General features: G+C 37.4%; 1 protein-coding gene across 3 annotated transcripts in view; it reads right to left on the bottom strand.

Moving 5' to 3' along the window:
- Positions 1-16892, bottom strand: part of SSFA2 (sperm specific antigen 2) — a 37370-nt gene that overhangs the window by 1570 nt on the left and 18908 nt on the right. For 2 of the 3 annotated variants that reach the window (XM_005857652.2, XM_014546502.1), the window contains exons 9-16: positions 14140-14228; positions 11544-12752; positions 9620-9697; positions 9414-9541; positions 8871-9021; positions 7757-7822; positions 6600-7064; positions 944-1061 (exon numbers count right to left, since the gene is read on the bottom strand). In XM_005857652.2, the coding sequence (XP_005857714.2) occupies positions 957-1061; positions 6600-7064; positions 7757-7822; positions 8871-9021; positions 9414-9541; positions 9620-9697; positions 11544-12752; positions 14140-14228 (2291 nt within the window). In that variant the 3' untranslated portion in view covers positions 944-956. The remainder of the gene's footprint in view (positions 1-943; positions 1062-6599; positions 7065-7756; positions 7823-8870; positions 9022-9413; positions 9542-9619; positions 9698-11543; positions 12753-14139; positions 14229-16892) is intronic. The other variant, XM_014546491.1, reaches the window with a different exon arrangement.

The raw sequence follows: 16892 nt of genomic DNA, 5'->3' as shown, positions 1-16892 counted from the left end.
ACTGAATGAATATTTTTAGTTCTGGCATTATTCTACCAAATTGTATTACTGACTTTGGCATTTGAGTATTACTATTAATATATATTTTATAAAATGTGACTAGAGTTATGAGGCAAAATTAAAGTTCTTCATTTTTATACCTAAAACACATAAAACAATTCTACATATTATGACATGACTAGATATGGAACTATGGGAAATATTTCTCAGAAGGCAAAAATTGAGAAAGATAACTATGAATTTGTGATTAATTCTCAAAATCGTGGTCCATAAGTTATACATCTGAAATACCATTATAGCCAATGCAATTAAAATAAGACTCAGGTTTGAAGGTCCTTATCTCCCCAATTCCAGAATTTGTTTACTATAATGAAATTTCAGTAAAATGACATAATACAGGGTGGGGCGAAAGTAGATTTACAGTTGTGAGTATGGTAAACACAGAGATAAATCTTGTATTATTTTCTGTATGAACAATTGTAAAGATACTTCTTTTTTTAAAATATATTTTATTAATTTTTTTACAGAGAAGAAGGGAGAGGGATAGAGAGTTAGAAACATCAATGAGAGAGAAACATTGATCAGCTGCCTCCTGCACACCCCCTACGGGGGATGTGCCCGTAACCAAGGTACATGCCCTTGACCGGAATCGAACCTGGGACCTTTCAGTCTGCAGGCTGACGCTCTATCCACTGAGCCAAACCAGTTAGGGCTGTAAAGTTTCTTCTGTCCCACTCTGTGTAACAATCCCTTGGAGGTTAGTATTATAAGATTTTGACTACATTTCAAAAGGGGCTGTATGTGGCTTTTACATTGTAAGATAATATAGTACATACATTCTAAAAATTTAAACTTTGTTAGAGAAGCAGACCTCTGTACTAAGAAAACAAAGCATTAAAAACTACTTTACATTTACCTAAACAGAGAACATCAGTAAATTTACCTATTAATTCCATTTAATGACTATCTTGCTTAGAATTTGATGCTTTACTTGAAGACACTGCTGCCAGAAGTCCACTCACAATTTCCCGTCTGATTTCCCCAACAATAGACTCTTTTATCTAGAATAGAAACAGAGGAAAATAAGAATTTGGCAATGTAACTGTCATCCATTTCTTGTTTTCAAAAAAACATAAATAGCATTTCATTTCTGCAATCGCCAACTATAAAGAAAGCGGCAACATTCATGTGAAACTTGATGCGGTACGGAGGGAGAGGGCAATCACGTTCATCTCTCCTCCAACTCAGACCGGACTTCTAGCTCTGGTCGACCAAAATTCTGACAACTACATTATAAAATATCACATTTAAGTTGAGAACATTAAAAATTTTTACTTAATAGATTAAAAACTTCTATTAAATAATTTGCTTCATAACACAAAATAACCTGAAAGAAGTGACTAAATGTTAGATTCACTTTTATGTTTCTGATTAATGTCCACCTTTGTATCGTAGTCAGCAGGATGGTCAAGTGTTCTCATTGTTATGAAAGTCCATTAGTGGCAAAACAATATACAGGTATATGGTCTGAAAGCGGAGTATCTAAAGAAGTTATATGTTGTTCTAAATGTGACACGCATGTTTTAAGTGGAAAGAAATGATCATTTAGCACAGATTACTTTAAAACATGAAAATAAATGACCATAAACTCTAAAAAAATAATTTTTTCTTTAGTTGTATGGTATGTTTGTCACCTGTCTAAAACTTCAGCTTCAAAAAAGATATACATCTCATTTTATTAGTGGAAAGGGCAAATAAAACTATGGCAACGGCAATTCCATCAAGATTTTCTTCTCCAGATGCCTAAACACTGCAAATGCCTATCCGTGTCTTTTTCTCTCCTATGATATAGCATCACCCCAAATAGCCCTCTGTAAAGACTTTAGATGTGTATTTCCTGAAATAAACTGATAATGCCTTCCTAAATTAGCACTGGAGACTCTCTCACCCAGCTTTTAAAAATTCTACATTTCCACAGTTTCCTGTCAGCCTGATCTATTTCCTAAAATGTTTCTAAGTACATCCTGAACTCATTCCAATTGAAGTCTTTCCAAAAATAGCTCTGAATTAATCTGTCATGAAAACTGGTACAGCCCGGCCAGTGTGGCTCATGAGTGGTTGGTGGTAAGGGCAAATGCCTGGATTGTGGGCTCAATCCCCAGTAGGGGGTGTGCAGAAGGCAGCTGATCAATGATTCGCCTTCATTGATGGTTCTATCTTTCTCCCTCTCCCTTCCTTTGAAATCAATAAAAATATATTTTTTTAAAATCTGGTACATGTACAATATATATATTTACACATAAGTATACAAAGAAACAAATGCTCCTTAGCTACCAACCATCTTCATAGGAATATATTAAATAAATATGAGCTTCTCATTTTGTCTTCTACCAATATTCTAAACTTTAAACATCACCAAAAGTTTTTGAAGTTCATAGCATTTCAAACTCATTTTTTAAACAAATACATCTAAGACACAAATATTATGAAAACCAGAATTTCTTAGCCACAATATGCAAGCACAAACACAATGTGTGTTGAATCAAAACCACTGCACACCTGTATTTACAGGAGACAATGAGCAGCATAATCTCTCCAGTTCCCTTGTTCAATGCAATAATGCAATTTTATTAAATCTTGTCATTCTTCAACATTCAAAAGACAAACTTGTTAAGAAGCATTATTTACAAACCAAAAATGTGTGCCAGCTATCTGGGGAGTATAGACATTACTGGAGTAAAGCCTAAAAGTCTCCACCATCAAGGATGTCATTATCTAGATAGGCACCAAAAATGTGTGCCAGCTATCTGGGGAGTATAGACATTGTCATTATCTAGATAGGCAAAAAATGAATATTATTTCCTAAAATACTGCAGGGAAAAGTAATTTATTAATTCATTAATGACATAAGAACAGAACAAATTTTGAAAAATGAGAGACCACTTTGGGCTAGAAGAGGAGAAAATAAAATACATCTCAGGGAACGGTGGACTTTAATGTAGCAGATCATGAAAATGGAAAGGTGATCTCAGATGACAGAATAGAAAATTGTAGCAAGAGCATCCTGGATAAGAGGGTGCAAGCCAACGGGAGCCTGGCTGACAAGCTAGTTCCTGCTGGGAGTGGAAATTAGGAAATTAGAATAGAAAGGGTGAGGTCAAGTGGAAAGTGTTTATTACGAGCTACTTCGGGGGCAGGATTGGGTCTCATTTATCAATGGAGCTGGCATAAAATAAGTGCTCAATAAATGTTTGAATGAGTCAATAACAGAGCGAGAGAGACAGAGGGAGAGAGACAGGGAAAGAGCACAACAGTGAGAGACCATATCACACACAAAAGGAAACAGAAAGTAGCAAAAAAGGACTACAGACTAGCCCTGAAAAACAATAAAATGCCTTTAACAATTTATTGAAGGAATTAATGTACAGACAAATTATTTCTAAAATCCTCCATGTTCCAGAGAGTTTGGAAGGGTTAGGAGTGAGAAAACGCTGGGATGAGTGGTCAAGTTGCCTTTATGAGCACAATTTCCAAAAAGTGAGACAGACTGAAGATAGGTTACTGGAGATTAAGAAAGGAATGCTCACTGGCAATATAAACAGACTGACAGCCAGTCTGAAGTGTGGGGCAACACATCCATTTAATATGCATCTTCTGAGTGCGATCTTCATGGCAGCCATTATTTCAAGGGATCACTAACAGAAGTTATAGTAAGAACACAGGCAAGCTGGGCATTTACCAAAATACATGTTTAAAGCATGTCAGATGAACTGTAATGAAGATAGTAAAAGGCATAAATCAAGCCTAGGAACTTCAATAAACCAAGGACAACTCTCTAAACACAAAGCAATCTATGTTTACGCTTTGACGTTTAATTCTGTTGTATTTGCTACTATGGGCACATGTTCACTCATTCTATTCAGTAATCTTTTTATTTATTTACTTAAAAGAAAAGCAAGTAAACAGTTTCAGGCTACTGACTACATACATCATGGACCACCAGGGAAAATTCCAGGAGAGTGCACTTTCCCCCACTACAACATGCACAATCTGCACAGATAAGGGGTACCTTTAATCTGACAAAAGCTTAGTTACTGAAGGAGCATATTAAACATTTGTTTGAAAGGACCTTCTATACTGTCCTTCAAAATAAGAATTCCACTGTAATAACACATTATAAGTAATGAAAGCACTTGTTTTAAAAACTTCAGATACGGTGAAATGATGGAAGCAAAGGCCTGACAGACATCATTGTTTTCATGCACCCAAGAGTGTAATAAGAAAACTTCCCTGAAAGTTGTCTGCCAAACATGCTTAATCCTCATCTGCAAAACTGTTCAACACAAGCTTCAGGCTTGTTTCCTGAATAGTGGCTTTGTTAATGGGTAGGGGGGCCAGAATTTACTGGAAGACAGAATCTAATTTAGTTTTCTTGGTACCTAAAACAATAAGCTTTAAAAAAAATTAGAATTCAGTACCAAGTGAATTTAGGTGAAAAGTGTATGGATTTGAAATTAAAGTGCTTCAAAATAGTTTTTCTTTTTAAAGTAGTTTATTGATATTTAGAGAGAGAGGGAGGGAGAAAAAAGAAACATCGGTGTGTGAGAGCGTAACATCGATTGGCTGCCTCCTGCACAGCCCCTAGTTGGGAATGGCTGCCTCCTGCACACACCCACCAGACATCAGGCCCAAAACCTGGGCACCTGCCCTGACCGGGAATCCAACTAGCAACCTTTCAGTGCATGGGATGACGCCCAACCAGTTGAGCCACACTGGCCAGGGCAGTTTATTTTCTTAAATATACCAATATTCCTCTTTCACACTGTTTGATCTATACATTTTGTTTAGTAAGTTGCTTTTTGTTTTCTTTTCTTCTTTTGTAGACAGTAAGGATAAATGTTAAGCCCAATTTCCTCCAAACATTCCAAATTCTGACTTAGGGAGTGTCTAATTAACAGTTTTAACAACAAATTCCGAATAGTTTTGAAGCATTTGCCTTGCATGTCAGTTTAAATATCTTCAAATTATAAAATCTTCTACATTTCATGGGAGGTTCTTATAGATGTTTAAGTAGTTCTCTAGAACCAAGAGAACACCACCAACTTCCTACATGCTATGTTCTGAGTCAAAGATGAATGCTCTCGCCTAGGAATCACTTACTCCTAAGAAATTACACAGCACACAGCAGGCCATCAATTAATGACTTTTAAAATGAGGACCCAAATGTGCAATAAGGGAGTATTTGTAACAAATTAGTAATATAAAGGAAAACTTTCAAACCAAAGCAAGCTAAAGGGAACAAAAATATCACATTTCTAAGGTGGAAAAAAAGTAACTTAAAACTTACTTCCTTAGTTAACAAATAATAGTGTGAAGAAAAATAATTACTTAATTTCACTCAAAAATTGATCTTTGACATGAAACATAAATAAGAATAGATAATTGATCATACCTAACTGAGAAAGTTGCACGTACAGAGCTTGATAAATGCTAGTTGGCCACAACCAACTTACAAAAATAACTACATCTGTAGGACAAGTAACTTTATAGAATTAAGATCTTTCAAACTTTGTTACCTCATGTCAGGAAAATAAATTACATACATCCAGTGTCTCCTGCTATAATGCTTGTTCTGAAAATGTGAGTTTGTCTCACACATGACTGAAATATTAGGAAACAACTTGATCTCCCTTTTTTTGTTTGTTGTTGTTTTTTAAATATATTTTTATTGATTTCAGAGGGGAAGGTATAGGAAGAGAGAGACAGAAACATCAATGATGAGAGAGAATTATTGAACGGCTGCCTCCTGCAAGCCCCCTACTGGGGATTGAGCCCACAACCCAGGCATGTGCCCTTGACTGGAATCAAACCTGGGACCCTTTAGTCTGCAGGCTGATGCTCTAACCACTAATCCAAACTAGCTAGGGCTCCCTTTTAAAATATATATACAATTCTTTACTACCTGATCCTAGTGCCCAAAACAGTTTTTTTTGCTAATTTTCTTAATTAACTTTCAACCTCTGACTACTCACTTTTCTAATTTTTTGTGGTCCTTTTGGTTACTAGAACTATGGTTAAACGCTTCAGTTTGACCACTATCATCCTTCAGGATAAACCTTTTCATTCTGTGTTTCTATATTTGAGCAACTCATATAATTTCCATATTTCTCCACTCACTAAACCAAACAGACCAAATTATTTATACTTATTAAAGTCACACCACCAACTTCTCATGTAAATTGACATTATCCTGGAAGAGACCTAAATTGTAATCTCTCATTTCACAAATGCACAAACAGATCTAAAGAGCATGCCGCATGTTTATCTATTTCGAACTCTAAAAGCACCTTCTTTGCCAGAGTGAATACAGAATTGCAATTATTTCACACTGCAGTAATGAGATTTACAGAAATGCCATTACAAACATTACAGAAATATTTCAATAGATATAAGCTGGACCAAAGGGAAGGTTAATTTAAAAGCTCTATGAAAATTACTGAATACAGTGAATCAGAGGAATATCTTATAAATAATTAATGTTTAAATACAATCTCTTCCAACATGTATCACCAAATAAATTAAGCATGGATTTTACTCACCTCCCGTATGACTTGCTGCAATTCATCTTGCTCTACATTTTTATGCATTTCCTCAGCAGCTGGCATCAATGGGATTTTTCCATACCCTTCTTCCACTTCAGATTTAAGTCCTACAGCCTCTAAGGGTTCTTCAGCTGCACCAACTTCCTCAGAACTTTCCACTTCTGGAGGCGAATGCACAGAGCCTGTTCTAGAAGGAGCAGTTGGCGTTAGGGCCACTGATGCTCGGAATACCTTCTTGCTTGGTACCCGATGGGCCTTGGGTTTGCGCACCGAGTCACCAGAAGGTAGTCCAGTTCTTCTATTAGGATGAAAGGGACTAGAACATGCAGAAGATGACTCTGATGTTGCTTGGGAGAAAACAGATTCTGAGCTTTCTCCAGGAGGAATGTCAAATCTCATTTCTCCAAGTCCCAGGCCCAATTCGGACTTTAGGTATGACTGTTCCCGCATCAGTTCAGTGACCTGGAGATCAGAAAAATTATTAATTCTTCTCTCTTGAAATTAAGATCATTGGTTAAAAAAATTAAAGTCCTAGCTGTATTGCCAAAAGTCACTTAACTTGTAAGGCATGATTCTAACTCATTCATTTAGTAACTACTTAATTTCATTTGCAACAATAGCAAAGAAAATTTAAATTCTTAGTGAGATCAAGCCATAAAATGTGTAACTAGAATAACTAGTGGGATGAAATTTTACTTGTTACCACATGGTTGTGTCCAAATTACTTATAAGGAAGAGTAACTAGTGAAAAACAAAATCGCTTCTTATGCTTTTGCCCCCAAATAAACTAATTTGTTTAATGTATGCTAAAAAATCAGACTTTTGCTCAAAAAGTAGTCTTCTTAGAGATCCAATTAACTAAAGGACATGGAATCAGACTGTAAAAGAACATTTACCCTGGAGTATAAATTAAATATTTTTATAATGCATTATCTCCTGTAGGCCATAAAGATAAATCAATTATGCAATTAAATGGCTTCCTAGTGGCCTAAGGTAGCAAGGGACTTTCAGAAGTCCCAAACTCACTTCTAATCAATTTAAATAACTCATCAAATTCTGTGTTTAAAAAGTATTTCATCTACACTAGGGAAGTTGTGTGTTTATGAAATGTTCTATCGTTCCCTTCCCCCATGATTTAAAGGAGAGAGGCTTACTGGTTCCATTACATTCAATGGAGAAGGGCATGACAAGTTATCAGCGCTTCTACTGCCACACATTCCCTGAAAAAGTAAAAACAATTATATATATATATACATTTACATATTTTTTCAAACTGCAACTGTTTTATAATAAAATAAATTAGCTAATTATTACTCTAATGCATTCCTATGTCACCCTCAACTGTCATGGGAACCTATAAAATGTGCTACTGCAATTGAAGGTGCATACATCACACTACTGTCACCAACACACATTTCTCAGAATAATAAATCAAAACCTTTTATAGAAAATGATATCATTGATATAGAATATTCTTATTCTATGCTATTCGTTTATATGTGCGCACACACATTCCTATTCTATTGATTTTTACCATATGTGCACATATGCATATGAGTGTGTGGTAATCATCCACTCAGTTATAAGAAATCAAATATGTTGTTCCGGTGGAAGAGAAAAGTCCACTATTTCAGCATTTCAAAGCAATATATTCTACAACTGCAAAGGTATCAGCAAAAATAAGACTACAACTTTTGAAATTCAAATTTGATAAAAAGGAACATGAGAAGTATAAAGAGTGGTACTTTTATAAATATAAAGTGTTTCTTTTCATTCTCTTTGATATACGTTTTTTGCCTTTACAAAGACCTCATGTGATTCCTTAAAAAAACATAAAGAATAGAAAAGGATCCAGAATAAAGGAAAAGCTTAAAGAAAGTACTTATATATTCCAAGGCAAGAAAGGGCAAAAAAACTGAGTGAAATATATATTTGTGTTCTTTACAATCGCATGCAGTAACTAAAAGCTAAATGTCAGAGATTAACCCACTATCACTTTCCTTTAAAACCCCTAAACTTTTGTATTGCTGCTTATTTTCTATTATTAAAAATTATGATTAAAATTTTTCAGTGTATTTCTAAATATACTATTTAAGAAAGTAATCACAATGTGTACATTCAACTAATTTGGGGAAGACTCCTTAAACGTACTCCATGCTTCTAATGCCATTAAAATAAGTGTTTTTAAGTTAAGGCATTTCTCTGAAATTATGTGGAACACTATAAGCAAATCCTTACTAGAGCTACTGACAATGCCCGGGTACCCACCACCAGTGCCGAGGAGCGGAAGGGAGAGGAAATGTGCCTGGCGCGCAGCTGCTCCTCCAGGCCCAGCAGACGCTCCTCCAGCTGTAGCTCCAGGTCTTCAAGTTCCATTCGGACTGAATTTCGCAAACTCTGGAGCTGATCAACTTCATACCTAATGGTAGGGGGACAGGCACAACGTTTGAATAAAGCAGTCTGGGGATTCAGTCACCATTCTCTCACCAGCTATCAGAAGGCAGTGAAATTCCAAGTTCTAGAAACTGGTGCAACAGCAAATGCCAACAGGTGTGACCACCAGAACAACTGTTCTTTCTCTCTTTAGCCTTTCTCACAAATATCCCAAACACTGAAAACATGACAGCCACTACCTTCCTTAACGCATTGAAAGCAGGGAAGTGTACTTAGGAATTTTATCTACACTGGTTCACAAAATAGGTAAAGGGTGCACAGCAGTAGAAATAAAACCTAGCTTTAAAGAGAAAAGTTGGCAATGCTTTTTAGAATAGAAAACATTTTGAGTCACATTAAGACAAAATGAACTTTTACCTTTCCTCCTCAGTCATATGATGATAAACCATGGTTTGCTGACGCAGCATCGCCAATTCTAAGTCCATCATTTGCGTTCTAAACAAATTCAGGCTCCGCCTCATTACTTGGAGCTCCTGAAAAGTATTCTAAAATACAACAAAACAAAATTATACTTCTAAATCACAGAAGTCATTTTGTACACAGTGATTTCAGTAAGAACTTACTTCATAAAGAGGTAGCACAGATGATTTCTGAGGACTGTATGGAGCAGCAGCAAGGTCAGGTCCTCTCATCATAGGGTACTTCAAAAAAAGTGAAAGGATGGTTACAAATCGATGTCAGAGTGACTATTCCCAATTTATTTGAAGTATTAAAAGTATGAGTGTGAGGCCTTCATGTCTTTCTCTTTGAGGCAAAAATAATAAAAACAAAACTTCATATTGTGAGCAAGAGCCAAATCAATCAGTCCCTCATTCTACCTACTCCTCCCATCTGTTCCAGGGATAAGTCAGTCTATTTGGAACGAGGCTGAAGCAAAGGAACACATATAGTTCATCTATGTCTTACAGGACTTCCCTCTTGCCTTAAGAAAGTAGAAAAACAAAACTCATAGAAGCAATAGCAAGTGAATTCTGAAATAACAGAACTATTGATTTGAATGGAGAGAGTAGCAATCCATCATCACTCATTCTTAGCCGTCTGAGCATCTGCTATACGTCACTATTTTAGGCAGCGAAGAAAAAAAATAAAAGGCATCCCTAGCCTTTTAGTGTTCGTTCTCACAGTGTAAGAAAGAAAAGAGAACTTAAAAAAATTATACTACTGGGGTGGAGGGGAGTGTTATGTTAGAAACATACAAAAATCCAGGTTAGGGGCGTACACAACCTCAACAGTGCTGACACCTGACACAACTATTTAGGGGCCTGCATGCAGTCCAATAACAACTGGAGCTCACATATAAGGAATAAGTCTGGAGATACAGGCAGAGTCCAAGTCATGAAGAGCATCTGTCTCCTGAGGTGGGAGTGGAAATTAATTGAGTTACTGAAGGGACATCTGAGAGGAGGAGACCACACTGAGGGTAGAACAAGCTGGCCTAGAAAGAAAGTCGCAGGGAGACAGGGCCCTGGGAATCCCCAGTTTCACGCAATTACAGTTGAAAGGTTAAATGTCTCACTCACAGACAGAACTACATTTTGTACACAGGAAGACAAACACCCACATTCTGGTTAGACTGAAAATCACTGGAGACGGTACATTACTACATAACTTGAAAAGTCACAACTTCAGTTTTTACTTTCAAAGTGGCTTCCTGTCTACAGTCACCATGGTAGAGATCTACTATGCACATCCTAGGCCACTTGACGCCTTACTGAACTCTCTGATCCTTGCATTACAGTCGCTTTCTTCATTTCCTTAACTGTCTGAATGTAAATAGTTCAGAAAGAGATACAGAAAGGAAATGTGAAATATGAAAGGCAAACCTGAGGACAATTTACTTATTTTCAGAGCTTTTTAGGGGGAATTATTTCCAGCCCACTAACAGTTCTTTAAGTGACAAAACACATCAGACCATTTTAATTCAAATTCAGTTTACCTGATTTTTTTTCCTTTTCTGGGGTAGTTTCGGTCTTTGAACCCAGTGGAAGCAGACTAACGCTGCGCCAGGAGACCAGCCTCAGGAGTCAGTGGGTGAAGGGGAAAGCTTAGTCAGAGAGCTACGAGCAGAACCAGAGCACACGGCGACACTCAGGCCAAGGGCACGCACACTTAGAAAGAAGAGGTGGTGAACACTGTCCACTGGCAGAGAGAAGGAGAGAGAGTACTTGAGAGGGAAGATTTTTTAAATAACAGGGACAACCTGACTAAGACAAAAACAATGGAGCAGAGGCTAAAGAAGTAAGGACACTAATGGACAAAATCTCTTTAGAAGGGAGATTATGAGCAGAGAAATTAACCTTGGTCAGCGTTAGAGCTGTTTCTGAGACAGGAGGAAGGAGTATAGGAGGAAGGCAGGTATAGATAAGTATAGGCATGGAAGACAATGAAGATGAGGAGGTTCATGCCTAATGCGTCTTAGCCTCTCAGTGAATTAAGAGGTGCTCAGATCAATAAAATAAATAAGTTAAGATACACTTTTTCTCATACCTGTGAAAGATTCTGCAGTGAGTTTCTAATATCATGCAATACTCTTCGCAACTGCATTTCGATGGCAGAAGGAGGGTTCACAGAGCCCGATCGGTAAGGGTAGGCAGCGTGTCTATGTGAGTAAGAACACCCGAGAGAGGGCGTGAAGGCACTGCAGGTGGCGCCGGATATGTTGGGGACACTGCGAGTGCTCAGAGTCCTCATGTGCTCACAGAGGGGCCGTTCCTGCCACTCGGAGTGAAGGGAGTGAAGGGAGCAGGTGGACTGAGATATAGGTGCTGGAGCATAGAGGGAACAGGTGGGAGTCCTTTGATGATGACACTCCTCCGACTGGCTCGCCTCCCTCGGAGAGGCTTCTGAATCTTTCTTCCCAGAGGACGAAGAGATGAAAATAGTGGATTTGACTACAGACTGACCATCATGCTCAACCGCCTCGTTTTCTAATTTCTGTTCCTCTTCAGGTGTGTACTTGTAGGTGAAGGAGGGTGGACTGCATCTGGTCTCTTTTCCTGGGGACAATCGAACATTGACAGAGGACACAACCCTGACAGGGCTCAGTAAGGTCGTTGGTAAAGACTGAGACCTTCTAAGAGGGTAGCCAGCTTTGGCAAGTAAGTACCTCTGTTTTAACAGGTCTTTTGATTTTATCAAGCTACGCCCTGCTCTTTGATTAGACAGACCACAGATCTTCATTTGAGCTCTTTGCAAAGCTGTATTAACTCTGTCCACAGAAGAGGGAAGCCCAGTTTTCGTTTCAGAGCCCTTCTCACTGCCTTTAGCTTCAATAGAAGCCAATGATTTAAGGATATGGTGTGTGGTATACTGCACAAATTCACATTCAATGCTTTTATCCACGTCACTTTCAGCACTTTCCTCCCTCAGCAGTTCCTCTGGCTGTGCTGGAGACGAATCCTCTTTCATTTCAGTAACTTCAGTAACGTGATCCCCTGCGCTACAGATGGACTCCTTATCTGTATTCTCAACTGTCTCGCACTGGGGGGAATCCTTCCTATCTGACCTTTTGTCAGCAACTGCTGCTGCTGTCCCGCTTCCCTTGGGAAGAGGCATGAGAGACTCCTCCTCAGGCTCATTAAAATAAGGCTGGTCGCGTGCTGTTGGCGTGGCAAGGTTTTCACCAAATGAAGTGACTGTTGTCTCGCTGTCACAACTATCAGCACTACTCCCCATGGCTTGCAACGATTCGTGAACCTGTGAGAGGAAAACGGGTGGAAGGATGAAAAATTCAAATAAGTATCATTCCCGAAATGCCAGAGACATGATGCGTCTATATGTGGGGGTCTCCCACCTCTGCTGTGACCTGGGTGCTGTTTAAAACTGCTTATAGCACCCTAGTCAGCAATCCCTCCAATTTCTCACCAGGATTATTCCAGACCTTTACAATACCCTTAAATTCCTTTTTCAACACCCATCTCATTTTCTTCCAGCACATGACACCGACTCAGAGAAAATGGACAAAAATTGCTTAACTTTCTTCCCCAATACCTACAGACTTCCCCATACCTCTTGCCATCACTCCCTCCTCTCCGTTTTGAAAGGAAACTGTGTCTCTTTTTTCAAAACTAAACCTTCCAACCTGTCCTTCTAATCACATCCTCTCCGGGACGAGGGTACTTCCCCAAAGTTTCATCCCATATTTTTCTGCATCCAACTCTCTTCTCACAGGCCCTTCCCTAAAAACTTCCCTAAGCCACTGCCATATGAAAAAGACAAAAAGATCTATCACCTTCAAGCTATCATCGTAATTTGAAAGGACAGTTAACATTCATATCTTCTCTTCCTTATCATTGATTTACTCTCCAATCGCACTTTTGCCTCATTTACTGAATCAGAATTGCTCACTCAACTACTCAATTTCCAAACAACCAAATTCTCACCTTTGCACTCTGATGGCCATAGCTTTCCTTTGAAAAGTTTCTCCTCCATCTCCCAATTTTTCTGCCCACTGAATTATTCTTTCGGAGTTACCATAGACACTTCTCTTATATTTCTACCCCAATGCTGTTTCTAAAGGCTCTTTTGGGGGTTCTCTTTTACTATTAATCTAACTTTATTTAAAATTTGTGTATAGGTGTTTTAAACACTTTTCACATAAATTCTGTGTACTGCACACATAGACTATATATGTTTCTTGAGAATAAAAATGTGTTTAACTCTTGGGTTATCTAACATACTCTCACATAAAAGTCATATAATAATCAGCAAGCTATGGGTCCACACTTAATGTTGGTTATTAAATAAATGCTTATTGGAAAATACTAAAACACAATGATGGTAAAAAATAAGAAAAATAACAAACTAGGATAATGATTAAAATAACCTATTTAATGGTGGTCCAAAAAGAAATATTTTTTTTTTTTGCTGTTGTTAAATATTTGTCAGAGAGAGATGAAGAATTAGTGAAACCTAAAAGCTGTAGCCAAACACTTAGATTACATCTGCATCCCAGAAAATGTTTTATTCTTATTGTCATTTGAAAAATAAAGATACCACAGATTGAATCTTGAAATACATAGCTACTTTAAAAATCACCTAAATATGAAGTTAATCATAGTGCCTACTACATAGAAAATTTTACCTGAAGATGATTAAGGGAGACACCGTCTGTTGAGTCTTCAGCAAAACCACTGCTATCAGAATGCTGACTGGCAGTACGTAACAGGTGATCTACCAAAAAAAGTGTAGTTATACAAAACTGTTCTCGTTGAAGTCATATTTAGCAATGTTATAACATATATGTGAAATACTAACAGACGTAGGATATGCAAACATTGATTCTGTCTTAGAAAAATATGCATCACTTATTAAAAATTGTGCCTTCAAAGCACAGGAGTTAAGTCAAATTCAAACAAAAACTGAATCAGATCAGAAATTCTCAATGTTCAGTTGCTAATTAAGCTCTAATTATAATGTACTTTGGTAGGTCCAATTAATGTCTTATCCTTGGAGGACAATTGCTTGAATTAAAAAATTGGCTCTAGTGAAAATAAAAGTCCCCAAATAAACCATTTCTATTATGTAAAAATATAAAGGTGAAATATATAGTTGGTAAAATTAGAAATGTAAATGTAGTGTACAAAAATGTTTATTACTTTCCTAATAAGAAAATAAAAATACAATTAAGGCCAATAAGTTAAATAACTAGTTTGCAGGTACCTAAATGTCCCTGGTGTTTTAAGTGATGCAAACATTTGTAAGTTATGAAATAATTTTTTTTGTAACAACTGCATGAAACTCAGTCAAATAGGTTCAACTAGTACATAATATTGTTAATCTTATAAAAACCCTATTTAGTTTTTGGTCCCAAACCTCTAATTCCCAGTTAATATAACCTAAAAAAAAAAAAATTAACTATGTAAAAAGGCCAACTAAGTACAATAAACAGAACCACATGCCCATCCACACTACAGATACCACAGTGGGAGAGACTTTATCACTATTACATTTACTAAGGGAGACGCTTCATGAGATAGTCAAGTTCTTCAGAACTTCAAAAACAGGCTAAGTAAAGTGTGCTTGCCAAATCCACATTCATTTCAGATTTGAATCTAGAAATAAAAAACTCTACAATATGTTTGAATCAAATCCAAAATCAATTAAAGTTTGCCTGACTTTGAAAAATTTCCCAGTGTAGCCTCAGTTTCACCTAGAGTATCATGGAATGGAGTAATTTTTTTCTCATTAATAATTTAGAATAATTCTGTAATATCATTTGGAAGTTAATAATACTGCATAATGTAATATAAGAAACTGACTAATATCCTTGAAAATTCTCAGTAAACTGGAATAATTGTGAAACTGAACTGGAATAAGCTGTTAATTACCATAGATAGTCATTATGCATTATATTAATTGAGAAGACAATTAACATCTTATATTACAGCAGTTATCACCTAAATTATGTGTCTGTATGTCCTTTTTTTTTAAAAACAAAACTGCAATGTGAGCATTCTGAGGGCAGGAACCTTATTTATTCTTCTTTGTATCCCAGTATCTAGCAGAAGCTAACAATTAAAAAAAAAATGCTGAATGAATCAATGATAACTATCTTCTTAAAGCAACAATAGAATTAAGCCATCACCTAAAGGATTTAGAAGTGAAATTGCCTATCTGGTTGGGATTTGAGATTAAGATCACTGTAATGTCAAAAGCTGCCAGGTTTCGATGAAGTGAAAAAGCTGCCAGTGAGTGCAGGGAAGCCTGATGCCCAGCCACACTCGGGGCCTCTCTGCCTGGATCCCTTTATCTGCAGCGGGGCAGTCTGTGTGGAGCTGACCTCTCCGTGGTCAGCCTGAGTCCACACAGGTTAGGAGAGTGCAGACTGCTCAGCCCTCAGAGCAGGTGTCGGGCAGAGGGGAGAACAGAGGCCGGGTTCAAGCTCCTGCTTATTTCTGAAAGCAATAAGGTCTCTCCTCTGCAAGACACAGTAACAATCCTATCTATTTTACAGGCTCACTTTAGGACAGGGGTCCTCAAACTACGGCCCGCGGGCCACATGCGGCCCACCGAAAACATTTATCTGGCCTGCCGGGTGTTTTTGCCGCCGCTGCCTGTTGCTTAGCAGCCGACTAGTTTTTTTTTTAAACTATAGTCCGGCCCTCCAACGGTCTGAGGGACAGTGACCTGGACCCCTGTTTAAAAAGTTTGAGGACCCCTGCTTTAGGAACTCAGTGCAATGCAGGTAAAACTATTCTGTAACCTAGAAATCACAATCTAGGTTCCTGAGTCAGACATTCCTGTTTCAGAAAATGCACTGGTCTCCAAAGAAAAAGGTGGAACTTTAAAGAAAGAGACCTCTGTCCTAACTGAAGACATAAGACATTTCTAATTTAAAAACTGGGAAGTTAGAACAAACTAAAGTGAGAACAAAACATCTGGACATTGTATTTGACTAGTATCATAAAGAAACAAAACAGAACACCTGCCTACTCTGCTAGACTTAAGAAAATATTGTTTCTCCTCTGTACTAAGGAGGATTTTGCACTGCTCTCAAAATAATTATGGAATGTTAGCTTGTGACATGAGTTGAGTCACTAAGCCTCTCTGGGCTTCAGTATGTAAATCCCAAGACTGGATTCGAGTTTAAGATCATTGTAATCTCAAAAGTCCTATTAGCAAAAGTGTGAAATATTTTTATACAGACATTATATGCATTTTTACTAAAGTTGCAAAATAAATACATTACCAGTGATTCTAATTCTGCAATTATGATTAATCTAAGATACTCACATGTTTGCGTTATCAAAATTTGACAGGCTATCTTCAAAAATGACTAAAACACTATATTGTTCTCTCTCCCTCTTTCATGCACACACAAAACCATTTTACTTT

Source organism: Myotis brandtii, unplaced genomic scaffold, assembly GCF_000412655.1.
Source record: "Myotis brandtii unplaced genomic scaffold, ASM41265v1 scaffold112, whole genome shotgun sequence".
Classification (NCBI taxonomy): domain Eukaryota; kingdom Metazoa; phylum Chordata; class Mammalia; order Chiroptera; family Vespertilionidae; genus Myotis; species Myotis brandtii.
The sequence above is the reverse complement of the archived record's forward strand: the minus strand, read 5'-3'. Positions and strand labels throughout refer to the sequence as shown.